Source organism: Panulirus ornatus, chromosome 47 (assembly GCF_036320965.1).
Source record: "Panulirus ornatus isolate Po-2019 chromosome 47, ASM3632096v1, whole genome shotgun sequence".
Taxonomy (NCBI): domain Eukaryota; kingdom Metazoa; phylum Arthropoda; class Malacostraca; order Decapoda; family Palinuridae; genus Panulirus; species Panulirus ornatus.
In genome coordinates this window covers 14,103,122-14,123,652 of record NC_092270.1, presented here as the reverse complement: position 1 = coordinate 14,123,652, position 20,531 = coordinate 14,103,122, and the positions used below count along the sequence as shown (strand labels likewise).

At 39.5% G+C, this 20,531-nt stretch overlaps 1 protein-coding gene across 1 annotated transcript in view; it reads left to right on the top strand.

Annotated features, from left to right (window-relative positions):
- The window catches only part of LOC139763546 (arf-GAP with SH3 domain, ANK repeat and PH domain-containing protein 1-like), a 272,263-nt gene extending 252,804 nt beyond the window's left edge, over nt 1–19,459 (top strand). Inside the window, exons 10-11 of the mRNA XM_071689748.1 lie at nt 8,478–8,623; nt 18,386–19,459. Of these exons, the coding sequence (XP_071545849.1) occupies nt 8,478–8,623; nt 18,386–18,595 (356 nt within the window). The 3' untranslated portion in view covers nt 18,596–19,459. The remainder of the gene's footprint in view (nt 1–8,477; nt 8,624–18,385) is intronic.
- The last annotated feature ends 1,072 nt before the right edge of the window (nt 19,460–20,531 follow it).

Below are 20,531 nucleotides of genomic sequence, written 5' to 3'. Positions count from 1 at the left end.
GTGTCTGTGTGTGTATATATATGTCTACATTGAGATGTATAGGTATGTATATTTGCGTGTGTGGACGAGTATGTATATACATATGTATGGGGATGGGTTGGGCCATTTCCTTTGTCTGTTTCCTTGCGCTACCTCGCAAACGTGGGAGACAGCGACAAAGCAAAATAAATATAAAAATAAATGTATATATATATATATATATATATATATATATATATATATATATATATATATATAATGCTATTCGCCATTTCCCACATCAGCGAGGTAGCGTTAAGAACAAAGGATTGAGATTGAGCCTTTGATGGAATATCGTCACCTGGCCTCCTTCTCTGTTCCTTCATTTGGAAAATTAAAAAAGGAGAGGGGAAGATTTCCAGCCTCCCGCTCCCTCCCCTTATAGTCGACTTCTACAACATGAGGGAATACATGGTAAGTATTCTTTCTTACCTATCCCAGTGTGGTTTCAGAAGTGGCAGAGGATGTGTGGATCAGGTGTTTGCTTCGAAGAATGTATGTGAGAAATACTAAGAAAAGCAAATGGATTTGTATGTAGCATTTACGGATCTGGAGAAGGCATATGATAGAGTTGATAGAGATGCTCTGTGGAAGGTATTAAGAATATATGGTGTGGGAGGCAAGTTGTTAGAAGCAGTGAAAAGTTTTTATCGAGGATGTAAGGCATGTGTACGTATAGGAAGAGAGGAAAGTGATTGGGTCTCAGTGAATGTAGGTTTGTGGCAGGGGTGTGTGATGTCTTCGTGGTTGTTTAATTTGTTTATGGATGGGGTTGTTAGGGAGATGAATGCAAGAGTTTTGGATAGAGGGGCAAGTATGCAGTCTGTTGTGGATGAGAGAGCTTGGGAAGTGAGTCAGTTGTTGTTCGCTGATGATGCAGCGCTGGTGGCTGATTCAGGTGAGAAACTGCAGAAGCTGGTGACTGAGTTTGGTAAAGTGTTTGAAAGAAGAAAGTTGAGGGTAAATGTGAATAAGAGCAAGGTTATTAGGTACAGTAGGGTTGAGGGTCAAGTCAATTGGGAGGTAAGTTTGAAGGAGAAAAACTGGAGGAAGCGAAGTGTTTTAGGTATCTGGGAGTGGATCTGGCAGCAGATGGAACCATGGAAGCGGAAGTGAGTCATAGGGTGGGGGAGGGAGCGAAAATTCTTGGAGCCTTGAAGAATGTGTGGAAGTCGAGAACATTATCTTGGAAAGCAAAAATGGGTATGTTTGAAGGAATAGTGGTTCCAACAATGTTGTATGGTTGTGAGGCGTGGGCTATGGATAGAGTTGTGCGCAGGAGGGTGGATGTGCTGGAAATGAGATGTTTGACAACAATATGTGGTGTGAGGCAGTTTGATCAAGTAAGTAATGATAGGGTAAGAGAGATGTGTGGTTATAAAAAGAGTGTGGTTGAGAGAGCAGAAGAGGATGTTTTGAAATGGTTTGGTCACATGGAGAGAATGAGTGAGGAGAGCTTTACCAAGAGGATATATGTGTCGGAGGTGGAGGGAACGAGAAGTGGGAGACCAAATTGGAGGTGGAAAGATGGAGTGAAAAAGATTTTGAGTGATCAGGGCCTGACCATGCAGGAGGGTGAAAGGCGGGCAAGGAATAGAGTGAATTGGAATGATGTGGTATACCGGGGTCGACGTGCTGTCGATGGATTGAACCAGGGCATGTTAAGCATCTGGGGTAAACCATGGAAAGTTCTGTAGGGCCTAGATGTGGAAAGGGAGCTGTGGTTTCAGTGCATTGCTACATGACAGCTAGAGACTGAGTGTGAACGAATGGGGCCTTCGTTGTCTTCCTAGCGCTACCCCGCACACATGAGGGGGGAGGGGTTGTTATTTCATGTGTGACGGGGTGGTGATGGGAATGATTAAAGGCAGACAGTATGAATTATGTATATGTGTATATATGTATATGTCTGTATTTATTTATTTATTTATTTTGCTTTGTCGCTGTCTCCCGCGTTTGCGAGGTAGCGCAAGGAAACAGACGAAAGAAATGGCCCAACCCACCCCCATACACATGTATATACACACACGTCCACACACGCAAATATACATACACACATTCTTTCTTCTGTTTCCTTGCTTTACCTCGCTAACGTGGGAGACAGCGACAAAGTAAAATAAAAAAATAAAGAAAATAATGTATGTATATGTATCCTCGATAAAAACTTTTCACTGTTTCTAACAACTTGCCTCCCACACCATATATTCTTAATACCTTCCACAGAGCATCTCTGTCAACTCTGTCATATGCCTTCTCCAGATCCATAAATGCTACATACAAATCCATTAGCTTTTCTAAGTATGTCTCACATACATTCTTCAAAGCAAACACCTGATCCACACATCCTCTACCACTTCTGAAACCGCACTGCTCCTCCCCAATCTGATGCTCTGTACATGCCTTCACCCTCTCAGTCAATACCCTCCCATATAATTTCCCAGGAATACTCAACAAACTTGTACCTCTGTAATTTGAGCACTCACCTTTTTCCCCTTTGCCTTTGTACAATGGCACTATGCAAGCATTCCGCCAATCCTCAGGCACCTCACCATGAATCAAACATACATTAAATAACCTTACCAACCAGTCAACAATACAGTCACCCCCTTTTTTTAATCAGTTCCACAGCAGTGCCATCCAAACCTGCTGCCTTGCTGGCTTTTATCTTCCGCAAAGCTTTTACTACCTCTTCTCTGTTTAGCAAATTATCCTCCCTAACCCTCTCACTTTGCACACCACCTCAACCAAAACACCCTATATCTGCCACTCTATCATCAAACACATTCAACAAACCTTCAAAATACTCACTCCATCTCCTTCTCACATCACCACTACTTGTTATCACCTCCCCATTAGCCCCCTTCACTGAAGTTCCCATTTGTTCCCTTGTCTTATGCACTTTATTTACGTCCTTCCAAAACATCTTTTTATTCTCCCTAAAATTTAATGATACTCCCTCACCCCAACTCTCATTTGCCCTCTTTTTCACCACTTGCACCTTTCTCTTGACCTTCTGCCTCTTTCTTTTATACATCTCCCAGTCATTTGCATTATTTCCCTGCAAAAATCGTACGTGTAGGAAGAGAGGAAAGTGATTGGTTCTCAGTGAATGTAGGTTTGCTGCAGCAGTGTGTGATGTCTCCATGGTTGTTTAATTTGTTTATGGATGGGGTTGTTAGGGAGGTGAATGCAAGGGTTTTGGAAAGAGGGGAAGGGGCAAGTATGCAGTCCGTTGTGGATGAGAGAGCTTGGGAAGTGAGTCAGTTGTTGTTCGCTGATGATACAGCGCTGGTGGCTGATTCATGTGAGAAACTGCAGAAGCTGGTGACTGAGTTTGGTAAAGTGTGTGAAAGAAGAAAGTTGAGAGTAAATGTGAATAAGAGCAAGGTTATTTTAGGTACAGTAGGGTTGAGGGTCAAGTCAGTTGGGAGGTAAGTTTGAATGGAGAAAAACTTGAGGAAGTGAAATGTTTTAGATATCTGGTAGTGGATTTGGCAGCGGATGGAACCATGGAAGCGGAAGTGAATCATAGGGTGGGGGAGGGGGCAAAAATTCTAGGAGCCTTGAAGAATATGTGGAAGTCGAGAACATTATCTCGGAAAGCAAAATATGTATGTTTGAAGGAATAGTGGTTCCAACAATGTTGTATAGTTGCGAGGCATGGGATATGGATAGAGTTGTGCGCAGGAGGATGGATGTGCTGGAAATGAGATGTTTGAGGACAATATGTGGTGTGAGGTGGTTTGATCGAGTAAGTAATGTAAGGGTAAGAGAGATGTGTGGTAATAAAAAGAGTGTGGTTGAGAGAGCAGAAGAGGGTGTTTTGAAATGGTTGGGTCACACGGAGAGAATGAGTGAGGAAAGATTGACCAAAAGGATATATGTGTCGGAGGTGGAGGGAACGAGGAGAAGTGGGAGACCAAATTGGAGGTGGAAAGATGGAGTGAAAAAGATTTTGAGTTATCGGGGCCTGAACATGCAGGAAGGTGAAAGGCATGCAAGGAATAGAGTGAATTGGAATGATGTGTTATACCGGGGTCGACATGCTGTCAATGGATTGAACTAAGGCATGTGAAGTGTCCGGGGTAAACCATGGAAAGTTCTGTGGGGCTTGGATGTGGAAAGGGAGCTGTGGTTTCAGTGCATTATTACATGACAGCTAGAGACTGAGTGTGAACGAATGAGGCCTTTGTTGTCTTCTTAGCGCTACCTCACACACATGAGGAGGGAGGGAGTTGTTATTTCATGTGTGGCGAGGTGGCCATGGGAATGAATGAAGGCAGACAGTATGAATTGTGTACATGTGTATATATGTATATGTCTGTGTGTGTATATATATGTATACGTTGAGATGTATAGGTACGCATATTTGCGTGTGTGGACATGTATGTATATACATGTGTATGTGGGTGGGTTGGGCCATTCTTTCGTCTGTTTCCTTGCGCTACCTCGCTAACGCGGGAGACAGTGACAAAGCAAAATAGATATAAAAATGATATATATATATATATATTAACCACTGTCTCCTGTGTTAGTGAGGTAACACAAGGAAACATACAAGGAATGGCCCAACCCACCCACATACACGTGTATACATAAACGTCCACACACGCACATATACCTACATATACATTTCACCGTATACATACATAGACATATACATATATGGACATTTATGTATCCATACTTGCCGCCATCATCTATTTCCATCAGGCAGAAAGAAAAGCATATTTGTTTACACCAAGACGTGTGCACGTGTGTTAGGTATAACACTTGAATTACTGCTCAAGATATCAATGGAGAGAGGCAAAATGCCAAGGAAATGGAAAGGTTCATACTTTCATTTCTCTGGGGTGATTCTTGACGTGACCACCTCAGTATACGGACAGAGTTGGAGTATTTTGGGGCGAGGGTGTGTTTCACCAATGGCTGATGTGTGTTAGAGAAATGGAGTTGAGAGGGTGCCAGAGATGTGTATCAGTGAAAGATGAAGAGTTTGTGTGTGTGTGTGTGTGTGTGTGTGTGTGTGTGAATGATGAGAAGAGTTGGGAATTAATGGGTACAAGGACAGTCTCACCCCAGATAACCTCAAATGAAGCAGACCTTCTTGCAACAACTGTTCACTTCTTAGAATATTTTGTAGAAGTCTGTTGCCATCCAGACAAATTCCAAGAATGTTGTAACATGTATGGGATATCATTAATGCTGTTGCAACTAAGGTATTTCATTTGATGACACACTAAGACTTTCTTAGTGTATTGCTTAATGGCAGACCAAAGCCGAAGTTGAAAACACCAAGAAACATTATTCAAAACATAAAACCTCCCACAACCCATCACCTTATGCTGTGTCTGGCATATATTTATTTTGCATTCTCATTTCCAGTTGGAAAGAAGTCTTGAAGACCAGAATGGTTCCAGATTTTTTTCTTTCAAACAGGAAAATAAGCAATGGAATCAGAGTGACCATGGTAGAATGTGCCCAGAATATTCTGAAGAGAAATATGAGGCCTTAAAATTCAGTTTGAAGATTTTTGATGGACTAAACTTAGTACAACAGATTCTTACTGGTTTGATTTCAGTCCCCTAATCAGGCTGATATCATTAAATGTGATAGTGCTGGCATAGCTTGATGATTTTCTAGTAACAGCAGACTTAAAAGAGAGTAAATCAGGCAGAGTTGCTTAGTTGTATTTCAAAAAGCAGACCTTTCTATGGATATGGAAAAACTTGGACTATTCAAGATTAGAAGGTTGCTTGGTACAAATTAATTGACATTTCTGTACAGGTTTGCTTTAGCTTCTAGCATACAAGGATTTAGCATATTTTGAAGCTGATGCTGCTGTGCTAGTTCAGAGGGTAGCATTTCACCACCAGTTAGAATGGCTGTTGGGAAAATTCAGCTTCTTAGGAATTTTTCATGATTAAGTGAAGTTACAAGTCAAAAGAGTGGTATTATGGGTGAATAGGCTCTTTTGGTAAAATATTGCTTTAAGTAATCTTCTTGATGCCTCCACAAGGAATAGGTAAAGAGACCCATGGTTTGGAGAGGTCCTGTGGACCTGTGTATGGAATATAGATGTGGATTCCATGTGTGACTACTAGTCTTCAGAGGATCACATAGGAGCAAGAGAATGGACAGTATTTCAGAGTTTTTGGCTTTTCACCAGGAAATAATTGATGATTGCCTGGCTGTTCCTCTCTCTGAATAATTTCAAGTTAAGTCATTGAATAATTGGAGTTTGATGGTCAAGTGTTAACACCAACCCTCTGTGAAGTTTCTTTATAGGTCTAGACAAGCAGATGTATGGTCATCAAGTCTTGTGAATAAACATGCCAACCTCTGTTCTCTGTTAGTCAAGGGGGATGAATCCTTATGGATGTACCTCATTTTTGGAGATATGATGGTTTTTTTAAATCCCCAATGAAGAAGTTCTCTATCAGGTGCTGATAGATAAGAGAGTCATTGATGTGTCAATATGTGAGGTTCTGAGGTGGTAATGGACATGCGAAAGGGTTAGAGAATATGTAGAGAGAAGCTGAAACAGTGCATATGATTTAGATCTTTGAAAACAAGTAGAAGGGAAGATGAAGTTTAGGACTGAAGCTGAGTATTTAATTGGTAGGGATGTTAGCATCCTGTAGTTTGTTAATAGTTAAGGTTAAGCAAGGTCACTTAGATAATTGGATATGAAGTATGTCATAAAACCTCTTTCAAGAGTAGGTACAAAATAAATTAGAAAATATGTACTATGATGTTTTGGTTTTATCATTAGAATTTACTTTTAGATATTGATGATATCCTAATTCTGTGTGTATTCTTTCCCACATCTAAAGTTAAGGAAGGCTGGTATATGCAAAGTCTTTGCCAGACAGTTTGCTAACATCTGTATCCTTTAGTGTAGTGCTTACCCAACAAGTGAGACAATTGCCACAACTACATATATTTACTCTTTATGAAACTGTAAGGCATGCTTGTGGATTCCTCAAAGACTGTGCCAGTGACTCGATAGTAAATTGATGTTGACCTTGTATCGTTGTAGAGTTGCAAATCTGATGATGGTCACTTATCAGGTAAAAGATACTTTTCTCTAGAATAGTATTCCCAGCAGTAGTCAGCAGAGAGAATAACTTAGGCACTGAAGTATGTAATTATATGGAAATACCGTGTGATACACCATGCCTGATAACGCATTTAAGTTTGGGATATGGTCACTTCTTAGCAAGATTGTTACATAATAAGCAGTTTGAGGTCATTGAATTAATACTGTGGTTATACTTTATCACAAGCTGCTATGCTCCATTAACCCACCAGAGGCTATGCCTTACACTTGAAAGCTATTCATTCATATTTAATCATGAAAACTGAAGGAAGCAAACATCATTAGCATTGGTTCCCACTCACTATACTTGATTGACATTCATCATGTTTGCTCTCTTCATGGTAAGAGGAGATCCGTAGTAAGATATTTGATTGACAAGCCATGATGTTTGCCCTCTTCATGGCTAGAGGAGATCCACCCTCACTTTGATAACCTAGTCGCAATATATGTAAATTGAGTCACACTGAACTAATGTGACTCGTTTCAGAACATTTGTTGCCTTTTATCATTGTGGAAGCAGATTTGCATAAGAATAACATTTTATTGATTATTGCTTAGTGAAAGAGCAATAGATAGCTTATGCTTAGGGATCTCATCTTTTATCTTAATTTTGAAGATCCTTACTATTATACTGAAGATGTTTATATAGAAAGGATTGAAAGAATACAAAAGCCTTGACAGATTTATACCAATACAGTTATACTTGTAAAAGTTAAAAGGAATGAAAGAATATAAAAGACATATTTATACCAATGCAGATATACTTTAAAAGTTAAAAAAAGGAGATATTTAAGTTTCTTGTCTCCAGAAATTGAGTTTATTTTGTAATCTGCGGACAATGTGCTTGACAGTTCTTTTCTCATAGATTTAGTGTTTTAAATTCTTACAGTTACTGATGTTTTCCAACATGATTATTCTTTAGTAGCTTTCCTCACGCATTTTGTGCCATGCTCAAGTTTTTACATCTGGATCCTTTCTGTATGCTTTATTATTGCAGTACTTTCATATTTTAACACTTGCTTTTATTTGCTTTTATGTATATTACTGTTTGAGCATCTGCACATGCATGCCTACCCCAAGTTTTTGATATCTAACCTTAATTTTTTACGTCTTGAATATGAACTTTATTGATTCATTTGAATAATATCATCAACTAGTTTCTGATTGATGGGAATTGTGATTTATAATTTGCTGCCATGAAAAATAAGATGATTTTGATAACTGATATTTTGTAACTTGATTGTGGTAGTGAAGCTGATTAAGAAACTCGTTGAGAGTATGTCAACTTTTTGTGGTTAGAGACTATTTAAGGCTGACTCTTCTTTTCCAAATATAGTGTAATGTGGAACTATTTTAGGTAGTACAAGTGATGGCAGACCTCTGGACACAGATACTTCACCCTCATCATCTCCACAAGAATCTCCAAACACCTTCATTAACGGCCGATCAACTGAGTCGTTGTCATCGCTGGTGTCTGATGATCCTCGGCCACCACCTAGAAGGGTGAGAGATCATATAGAAAATTTATGAGCATTTAGTTTATGTTTTACAGTTCCTTTTGTATTCAATAAATTGGTTTGATATGCCACATTGTGAGATTTGAATTCCAATGGTAAGATTTTGTTGGAATTATTTCCTGCATCTGAATGTATGAATTAAACTTAGTGCCTTAAAGTAGAGCAGTAATTGTACAGCATTTACAGATGAAACTTTAGATTGTAGGTAAACGATCTGCTGTAGAAAGACACCCCTGCCTCCACCCTAAATTTTCATCAGTTGACAGCCCACTTTTCATCCTTACTTTCTTCTTGACAATTGTCATCATGTCTTGATAAAGCAGACTATTTAGTTGCCCTGATTATTGCTGCAGTTCTTCTTTTTGTGTATAGTTAGGTATGATTCTTGTTCTTGCCACAATAATGGGGGACACATAGAGTTGATCTTGTAGGATTTTCTTTTATGGGAAGGCATCCTGTAGCATTACCTGGTGGCCTGATTATTGTACAGATCTGTTGTAATGATAATTCATGTCCAGATTTTTCAATAAGAGTATGACATGTTTCAGCTATTAAACACAATTTATTTGCCTTGTGTAGCAGCTGAATGTAAGAGTAGAAATCCTGGTGGAGTTTAAACATATCTTGCAAGAATGTGGGGCTAAAGCACTATGTTGACCTTTTCTTCCCACACAGCCAGGGGATCTTATCTCAGTATATTGGATGGTTCCTTCTCATTTTACAAGTGAATCATCCAGCCTAGGCCCTGTGAGAATGTGGAGCAGCACACTAACATAATTCAAACGTAATTCCTCCTGCTAGATATATGGTCATGGTCAGGATGGGTTGACTGTTTTATTCTTTTTTAACTGTCTCTGGATACCCTAAATAGGTTCCTGATTTGGTTCTGTTTGCTAGGTATGTGGTGAGAAGTGTGCTGTGGTTACTACTCGACTAAGTTTCAGGTTCTCTATCCTTGTTGAAGATGACTGCAAAATTTTTTGCAGTTCCAAGCTTGCTGCTCTTGTATGGCATCAAGTGATTTGGTAGGCTATTTTGTAGAGAACTCAAATTTTCCCTCTATGTTAATGACAGCTTGCTGCCACTTTGTTAGTTTTTCTCAGGTGACTACAATTTAGCATACCTCAGAAATCCCTAGTTTACTGTATTTAGTTCTTAACCATAGGATTTAATTTCCTTACCACCCATCCATAAAGATTACATATCCACAGTGACATCACATATCCTTGATGCAGACCCTCTTTAAGTGAAAACCACTTAGCTCCCTCCTCTCTCATTCATTGCATCTTGGAATTTTGCCTCTTACATTCATATCACATTGTTTTCCTACCAATATTCACCTCATTACAAGACTTTCTTATTCTCTCTGGAGTTTATCACCACTCCCTTCCCCTTTACTTTTTATGTTAGTTGAGAGGGCCTGGGAAGAGAGTCGTTGTTGTTCACTGATGATACAGCACTGGTGGTTGATTCAAGTGAGAAACAGCAGAAGGTGATGACTGAATTTGGAAGTGTGTGAAAAGAGAAAGTTGATAGTAAATGTGAATAAGAGCAAGGTTATTAGGTTCAGCAGGGTTGAGGGACAAATTGATTGGGATGTGAGTTTGAATGGAGAAAAGTAGGGGGAAGTGAAGTGTTTTAGATTTCTGGGAGTTGATTTAGCAGCAAATGGAACCATGGAAGTGGAAGTGAGTCATAAGGTGGAGGAGGTGGCGAAGATTCTGGGAGTGGTGAAGAATGTGTGGAAAGAGAGAACATTATCTTGGAGAACGATAATTGGTAAGTTTGAAGGAAGCCAACCAACCTAGTATTTTCAACGATATTATATGGTTGCGAGACATTGGCCATAGATAGGGTTGTACAGAGGAGGGTGGATGTGAAATGTTTAAGGACAGTATGTGGTGTGAAGTGGTTTGATCAAGTAAGTAATGAAATGGTAAGGGAGATTTGTGGTAAAAAGAATGTGTTTGAGAGAGCAGAAGAGGATGTGTTGAAATGATTTGGACATATGGAAAGAATGAGTGAGGAAAGGTTGACAAAGAGGATACATGTGCCAGAGGTGGAGGGATCAAGGAGAAGCAGGAGACCAAATTGGAGATGGAAGGATGGAGTGAAAGGGATTTTGAGCGATTAGGGCCTGAACATACAGGAAGGTGAGAGGCGTGCAAGTAATAAAGTGAATTAGAACGATGTGGTATAACAGGGTTGATGTGCTGTCACTGGACTGAACCCGGGCATGTGAAACGTCTAGGGTAAACCAAGGAAAGTCTGTGGGGCCTGGAAGTGGATAGGGAGCTGTGGTTTCTGTGCGTTACGCATGACAGCTAGAGACTGAGTGTGGACGAATCTGGCCTTTTTGTCTTTTCCTGGCGCTACTTCGCTGGAGGGGGGTATGCTGTTTCGTGTGGCGGGGTGGCAACGTGACTGGACGAAGGCAGCAAGTATGAATATGTACGTGTATATATGTCTTTGTATGTATACATTGAAATGTATATGTATAAATATGTGCGTGTATGGGTCTTTATGTATATATATGTATGTTTATGGAAAGGATCACAGTTTGATGCATGATCAAGTATATTCCTGAGTCCATTGGGAAATGAAACGCGATAAGATCCCAACTGCACTTTCGTGTAGTAGTCACATCATCAGGGGAGATACAAGAAAGAAATGTAAGTCAATATACAACAAAGAGATGTAGCTAGGATGCCATTTGGTAAACAAGTGACTGTCCAAGACAGACAACGAGCATATCATAAACTTATCATGTGTACAAGAAGGGGAATTGTTTACAAATTTTATCAACAATAAAGCTATCCAATTTGTACAGGCCTTCACTAATATTAATGTTATAATTCTTTGTGTATTTAGTTATAGAAGATTCAGTGATATTTCTCGTGGTACTGGAGTTAGAGTTAATAACTGAGATGGCATTACTTCAGTCAGTACAATGACCATAGGTTTTAACATGATTAAACGAGGCATTTGAGTCTTGTCCTATTCTTATACTTTATTTATGTTGCTTTAGTCTAACAGAAAGATCCTTACCAGTCTGCCCAACATAAAACTTATCACAAGAAGCAGTTAATTCTCATTTCAGTAAAGAACTGAAGTTGTTGTTGAAGGTAATGGTTCTCTTATCAAAAGTTTTTTAGCAAGACCTATTGTGAGTTCATTAGGCTCCATCACATATAAATTGTTAATTTTGATTTCAAACTTGTTAGCTTTGATGTTTCCTCTGTCCACAAAAGTTCCAGTTGATGACCTCTTAGAATATTTATTTGATGATATTCATTTACCTGTTTCAAAGTCTCTTTTTATTGAAGTGATAAAATTATGTATAAAAGACTGTATTTTGATTCAGTGGAGAATATTACGCTCAAGAATTTGGTATGGCAATTGGTAACCCTCTTTCACCGGTACTAAGTAATCTTTAAACGTATGTAAGTAGGAGAGATGGCCAGAGAGCATTATTGGATTACGTGTTAATTGATAGGTGCGCGAAAGAGAGACTTTTGGATGTTAATGTGCTGAGAGTTGCAACTAGAGGGATGTCTGATCATTATCTTGTGGAGGCGAAGGTGAAGATTTGTAGGGGTTTTCAGAAAAGAAGAGAGAATGTTGGGGTGAAGAGAGTAGTGAGAGTAAGTGAGTTTGGGAAGGAGACTTGTGTGAGGAAGTACCAGGAGAGACTGAGTACAGAATGGAAAAAGGTGAGAACAAAGGAGGTAAGGGGAGTGGGGGAGGAATGGGATGTATTTAGGGAAGCAGTGATGGCTTGCGCAAAAGATGCTTGTGGCATGAGAAGCGTGGGAGGTGGGTTGATTAGAAAGGGTAGTGAGTGGTGGGATGAAGAAGTAAGATTATTAGTGAAAGAGAAGAGAGAGGCATTTGGACGATTTTTGCAGGGAAACAAAGCAAATGAGTGGGAGATGTATAAAAGAAAGAGGCAGGAGGTCAAGATAAAGGTGCAAGAGGTGAAAAAGAGGGCAAATGAGAGTTGGGGTGAGAGAGTATCATTAAATTTTAGGGAGAATAAAAAGATGTTTTGGAAGGAGGTAAATAAAGTGCGTAAGACAAGGGAGCAAATGGGAACTTTAGCGAAGGGGGTAATGGGGAGGTGATAACAAGTAGTGGTGATGAGGAGATGGAGTGAGTATTTTGAAGGTTTGTTGAATGTGTTTGATGATAGAGTGGCAGATATAGGGTGTTTTGGTCGAGGTGGTGTGCAAAGTGAGAGGGTTAGGGAGGATGATTTGGTAAACAGAGAAGAGGTAGTAAAAGCTTTGCGGAAGATGAAAGCCGGCAAGGCAGCAGGTTTGGATGGTATTGCAGTGGAATTTATTAAAAAAGGGGGTGACTGTATTGTTGACTGGTTGGTAAGGTTACTTAATGTATGTATGATTCATGGTGAGGTGCCTGAGGATTGGCGGAATGCGTGCATAGTGCCATTGTACAAAGGCAAAGGGGATAAGAGTGAGTGCTCAAATTACAGAGGTATAAGTTTGTTGAGTATTCCTGGTAAATTATATAGGAGGGTATTGATTGAGAGGGTGAAGGCATGTACAGAGCATCAGATTGGGGAAGAGCAGTATGGTTTCAGAAGTGGTAGAGGATGTGTGGATCAGGTGTTTGCTTTGATGAATGTATGTGAGAAATACTTAGAGAAGCAAATGGGTTTGTATGTAGCATTTATGGATCTGGAGAAGGCATATGATAGAGTTAATAGAGATGCTCTGTGGAAGGTATTAAGAATATATGGTGTGGGAGGCAAGTTGTTAGAAGCAGTGAAAAGTTTTTATCGAGGATGTAAGGCGTGTGTACGTGTAGGAAGAGAGGAAAGTGATTGGCTCTCAATGAATGTAGGTTTCCGGCAGGGGTGTGTGATGTCTCCATGGTTGTTTAATTTGTTTATGGATGTGGTTGGTAGGGAGGTGAATGGAAGAGTTTTGGAAAGAGGGGCAAGTATGCAGTCTGTTGTTGATGAGAGAGCTTGGGAAGTGAGTCAGTTGTTGTTTGCTGATGATACAGCGCTGGTGGCTGATTCATGTGAGAAACTGCAGAAGCTGGTGACTGAGTTTGGTAAGGTGTGTGAAAGAAGAAAGTTAAGAGTAAATGTAAATAAGAGCAAGGTTATTAGGTACAGTAGGGTTGAGGGTCGAGTCAATTGGGAGGTAAGTTTGAATGGAGAAAAACTGGAGGAAGTAAAGTGTTTTGGATATCTGGGAGTGGATCTGGCAGTGGATGGAACCATGGAAGCAGAAGTGAATCATAGGGTGGTGGAGGGGGCTAAAATTCTGGGAGCCTTGAAGAATGTTTGGAAGTCGAGAACATTATCTCGGAAAGCAAAAATGGGTATGTTTGAAGGAATAGTGGTTCCAACAATGTTGTATGGCTGCGAGGCGTGGGCTATGGATAGAGTTGTGCGCATGAGGGTGGATGTGCTGGAAATGAGATGTTTGAGGACAATATGTGGTGCGAGGCGGTTTGATCGAGTAAGTAATGTAAGGGTAAGAGAGACGTGTGGAAATAAAAAGAGTGTGGTTGAGAGAGCAGAAGAGGGTGTTTTGAAATGGTTTGGTCACATGGAGAGGATGAGTGATGAAAGATTGACCAAGAGGATATGTGTCAGAGGTGGAGGGAACAAGGAGAAGTGTGAGACCAAATTGGAGGTGGAAAGATGGAGTGAAAAAGATTTTGAGTGATCGGGGCCTGAACATGCAGGAGGGTGAAAGGCATGCAAGGAATAGAGTGAATTGGAACGATGTGGTATACCAGGGTCGACGTGCTGTCAATGGATTGAACCAGGGCACGTGAAGGGTCCGGGGTAAACCATGGAAAGTTCTGTGGGGCCTGGATGTGGAAAGAGAGCTGTGGTTTCGGTGCATTATTACATGACAGCTAAAGACTGAGTGTGAACGAATGGGGCCTTTGTTGTCTTTTCCTAGCGCTACCTTGCACACACGAGGAGGGAGAGGGTTGTTATTTCATGTGTGGCAGGGTGGTGATGGGAATGATTAAAGGCAGACAGTATGAATTATGTACATGTGTATATATGTATATGTCTGTGTGTGTATATATATGTGTACATTGAGATGTATAGGTATGTATATTTGCGTGTGTGGACGTGTATGTATATACATGTGTATGTGGGTGGGTTGGGCCATTCTTTCGTCTGTTTCCTTGCGCTACCTCGCTAATGCGGGAGACAGCGACAAAGCAAAATATATAAATATAATATATATATGATATGTATATATATGTAATACATTAAAATGTATAGGTATGTATATGTGCATGTGTGGACGTGTATGTATATACATGTGTATGTGGTTGGATTGGGCCATTCTTTCATCTGTTAGCTGTTTCCTTGCACTACCACGCTAACGCGGGAAACGGCAGCAAAGTAATGAAAAAATTGATAAAATCTTACCTTGTAATGCAATTTGGTTTAGGTATGTAGATGATGTTCTTTGTGTTTGGCCTACAAATGAAAATTTACAAACATTTTTCCCCTTACTTAACAATTTAGTTCCTTTCATCAAATTTACTGTAGAAAATGAAAGTAATGGTATGTTCCCATTTTTAGATACATACAGCATATACAGAAAATCTACCAATGCATGCTCATAAATCCATTATTATGCATCTCAACATGACAGAGTTAAATTATCATTATTTTGATCTATGTTCCTTAGGGCATTACGTATTTGCACTTCAGAGCTTATTGATGGTAAGTTTAAGAAGATATTTCCTTTTGGATCTAAGTAAAAGTACCTTAGATCTTTCATTGATAAATCCCTTTAGTTAGGAAAGAAATCATATTATAGAGTTGAACCCAAACCTCCCATTGACACCATGAATCTTTTAGTTCTCCCTTTTAATCATAATTTTACTTTACTTCCCATGTTGCTTAAATCCTTTAATGTAAATGTTGCCTTCAGCAGTAATAATACTATAAAGAATATCTTAATCAGGAACTCACCAGAAAATTCTCCTGGATGCATCTATAAAGTGCCATGTAGAAATTGTGATAAGTTTTATGTTGGGCAGACTGGCAAGGATCTTTCAGTTAGACTTTAGCAACATAAATATAGTGTAAGAACAGGACAAGAATCAGGTGCCTTGTTTAATAACGGTAAAACTATGATCATTGTATTGACTAGTGTAATGCCATCTCAGTTATTAACTCTAACTCCAGAAGCATGACTGATATCATTTATCTTCTATTATTGAATACACAGAGAATCATAACCTTAATATTAGTGAAGGCCTGTACAAATTGGATAGCTTCATTGTTGATAAAATTTGTAAACAATCCCCCTTGTCCATGCAATAAGTTTATGATAAGCTCATTGTCTGTCTTGGACATTCACTTGTTTACCAAATGGTGTCCTAGCTACGTCTCTATGTTGTATATCAACTGACATATTTCTTTCTTGTATCTCCCCTGATGATGTGATTATTACATTTCCCCGTGGACTCATAGGAATATATGTGTATATGAGTGGTTGGGCCATTCTTCGTCTGTTTCCTTGTGCTATCTCGCTGATGTGAGAAACTTCAATTAAGTATAATAAAAATATGATAATGTTGGAGGCTCCAGTCACAGACAAAAGCCCTCATCAAGGTCAGGCTTTAATTGAAATATAGACAGGTTAATGAATGAGTAAAAGAAGAGACAAAGTATTGACAAATTTTGAAGTGAAAAACCCCTTTTACAGCATGTCAGGTCATAGTTATATAGAAAAGAGATGAGAGATTTGAGAGTTTCAAATCTTCAAGGTTTAGAGAAAGAAACAGTTATCAAAATGGCCCACCCTTAGTTCACAAGTGCCACATTGTCGTCATGTGACACAGTAGTTTGCTGAGGATTGTGTGGTGTTGTTAGTGGTGGGGGCCCAGCTCAAGAATAAAAACCATAGTAATACCTGTAGAAAATGGAAAATGATCCATTATTGCAGTGAAGGGCAATCGGATCAAGTTTTGAAGTTATACAGGGAGAGTTTATCAACTGTACTGCTTTTGACTAAACTCTGTCAAGTAAGGATGCACAGCTAGATTCACCCCAGATGTGAGAGCCATACTCCTTACAAAGATGGATCAGTCCTTTATATAAACATAGAAACTATTTGGATGAAAATTGATTACAACATCTAAATAGACTCCCAGTTCCACAGAAGACATAACTATTTCTATTACGTGAAATTCCCAAGATAAGTTAGTTGTCACAGTAATACCAAGTATGTTCATCGAGCCAAGAAGTTGAATTACTCTATAATTACTCCATTACTCTGTCCCTTTCATGCCTAAACCCTTCCTGCATTTTCAGGCCCCATGCATTTGAAGCATCTTTCACTTGATCCTTGCACCTCCAACTTGGTTTTGCCCTTTTACTTGTTCCTTCCACTTCTGACTATGTACCCTTTTCCTCATCCTCTCCTCACTCATCCCACTCCATATGTCAGCACTCTTACTACCTTGCCCCTTTCTTACCTTATCATCTTTTATTCAGTCAACTCTCCTCACACTCCATATTGTCCAGATTTCCAACACAGCCACCCTCTTCTAAACGTTTTTATCTAAGGCTCATGCCTCACATTCATGCAACCCTTACAGAACCAATGTATGCTCAGACATACCCATCTTTGCTCTTAAAGACTAACCTCAATGCACATTCCTCGTTGCACCCTGGACCTTTGTCCACTCACCCACTCAATGGTTCACTTAAACTCCCATGGTTCCATTCACTCCCATATTTACTCACAGGTATTTAAAATGCTCCTCTTCCTCTAAGTTCTCTCCATTCAAATTTGCACTCCAAAGTTCCTCTCTCTGCTGCCAAACCGAATTATGTATAATGATGTTTAATGCACTGAAACCACAGCCCTCTGTCCACAACCAGGCCACACAGACCTTTCCATGTTTTCCCCTGGCTGTTTCATATGCTCTAGTTTAGTCCATTAGGTAGAAATACATGTTAGAAGCAGTAGGTAAGAGAATTAGATAGAAATAGTAATTTGGAGCATTAGGTGAAATACTGCACTAGAGCTGCCCTCTGCCAGTGGCCTATTAAGGTTGATACGCTAAAGGCTTTAGCCACCCCCTTGAAGGAGTTCCTGAAGGGAACAGGCATCAGAGATATGGATAGATTGATAGATTTTTCTCATACTGTTAACCTCCTTCCAAATGTTTTTTGTATTCTCCCTGAAGTTTACTGATACTCTCTCACCCCAACTTTCATTTTCCCTCTTTTTCATCCCCTGCACCTTTTTCTTGACCTGCTACCATTTACTCATATACATCTTCCAATCACTCATGCTCCTTTTTCTCTAAGTGCTTTCTATTCACACCTCTTTTCTCTTTTACTAGCAACTCATCCCACTACTCATTACTCTTTCTCACTTGCCCGCCACCTCCCTTCTGAATGTCATACACTTTTCTTGCTTATGCCAGCACTGCTTCCCCAAATATGTACCAGTATTCACCCAGTACCTAACCTTTGCTTATAAAGTCTCACCTTTTGCTATCCTCAGTCTCTCTTGGTATCTCATCATACAAGCCTCTTTTCCAAGCTTACAACCTGTATATTTTCTGCAGGGTCCTTGTAAAGACATGACCTGTACCTATAATGGTGATTGTATGGGGTGCATAAATTATATACAGTATACCAGCATCTTATTTCATATTATTTATTGTGTTAATGAAACTTTTATTTGGAAGTTAATGTATTCAGTATTCTTTACAGCGAATGGGCTCAGTTCGTCAACGAAGGTGTCAAGCATTATATGACTGTGATGCAGACTTAGATGATGAGTTGAGTTTCACTGAGGGTGAAATTATTATTGTTCTAAAGGCAGAGACAGAGGATGGAGACTGGATGGAAGGTATGATTGAAGGACAGCCAGAACGCCGAGGGAAAGTTCCCATAAATTTTGTCCATATGCTGTCTGACTAGCAGGAAGCTCAAGATTTAGTTTAATTTACAGTTAGCCAGCTCAACTTATAGATAGCCTTTGAGTAGTATGATTATTCACATCCTTTAATAATATTAGAAAGTGTAACCAATTGGATTAGTTACTATTGCTGCAAGGAACTTTATTTTTTACTTTACTGGTGCTTTTTGTAACTTCTCATAATATTAGCACAATAATCATCGTACATATTTTAGTGCTCACATGAATCATTTTATTTATTTTTGATTCCATGTTACCACAATTTCAAACTGCAGAAGTGAAAAATAAGGATTACCAGTAAGTTATTAAGGGATGTAAAGCTGTTGGATGTAATGTGTATGATACTGTAAAATGCCTCACAAAATGGAAAGATTAGTCAGACCAAGTTCCTCGTATTCATATATTCTAGATCTTATTTAGGATTTGTGTTCTTACTTATTCTATAATCCAGTTAATGTACTCTCATATGTAAAACATACCTTCTTGGCATGTTTTATTAAATTCTATATCTCAAGTACCACAAGTTGCCAGTGTAAACTTGAAATGTCTTTATGCCTGGTCAGCAGTTACCTCTTATGAGAGCAAAGGGACATTCCAGCTTATCAGCAGATGTTTTGAGTTTTTCTCTTAATTTTTCATACCTTTATTGAAAAAGTAATTGTACAAATGTATGATAGTCTCTTGTGATGGACTAAAAAATTTTGTCAGTGTATGATGGTATCGTTTTTGTGATTGTTCATATATAATTTCATGTAGGGACCAAGCTTCTGTCCCTTAAGATTTGTAAGGCAAATGAATTTTTTTACTATATCCTGTTCTGTTTACCTATGTAAATAAAATATTGACAGTAAATATATGCAAGCATATTCTGCAGATTCAGTTCATTCACAATGGTCAAATTACTTTTAGTGTTTTTTTGGGAGGGACATTAGTTTATGTTATAATGAAAAGCTATTGAAACACACCAGAGCTGTAATGCCAGAGTGATAGTTGGTACTCATTAAGTTGTTGGTACTGAATGCTGTACAAGTAGTACTTGCAGATCTAAGCAAATAACTGTTTAAAGTACAGTGATGGTGCTCCTTCAATGGAAAATTATACATTAGCCAGAAAAAAGATGTCTTCATTTTGATTGCCATTTTAATTTTTTTGAACTGTGTGATGATTTGCTGTGGCATGTGTAGTGAACTATATCATGAGCTCTCTCTCTCTCTCTCTCTCTCTCTCTCTCTCTCTCTCTCTCTCTCTCTCTCTCTCTCTCTCTCTCTCTCTCTCTCTCTCGCCATTTTAATTTTTTTGAACTGTGTGATGATTTGCTGTGGCATGTGTAGTGAACTACATCATGAGCTCTCTCTCTCTCTCTCTCTCTCTCTCTCTCTCTCTCTCTCTCTCTCTCTCTCTCTCTCTCTCTCTCTCTCTCTCTCTCTCTCTCTCTCCCCCCCAGCGTTTGCGAGGTAGCGCAAGGAAACAGACGAAAGAAATGGCCCAACCCACCCCCATACACATGTATATACATACGTCCACACACGCAAATATACATACCTCCACAGCTTTCCATGGTTTACCCCAGACGCTTCACATGCCTTGATTCAATCCACTAACAGCACGTCAACCCCGGTATACCACATCGCTCCAATTCACTCTATTCCTTGCCCTCCTTTCACCCTCCTGCATGTTCAGGCCCCGATCACACAAAATCTTTTCCACTCCATCTTTCCACCTCCAATTTGGTCTCCCTCTTCTCCTCGTTCCCTCCACCTCCGACATATATATCCTCTTGGTCAATCTTTCCTCACTCATTCTCTCCATGTGCCCAAACCATTTCAAAACACCCTCTTCTGCTCTCTCAACCACGCTCTTTTTATTTCCACACATCTCTCTTACCCTTACGTTACTTACTCGATCAAACCACCTCACTCCACACATTGTCCTCAAACA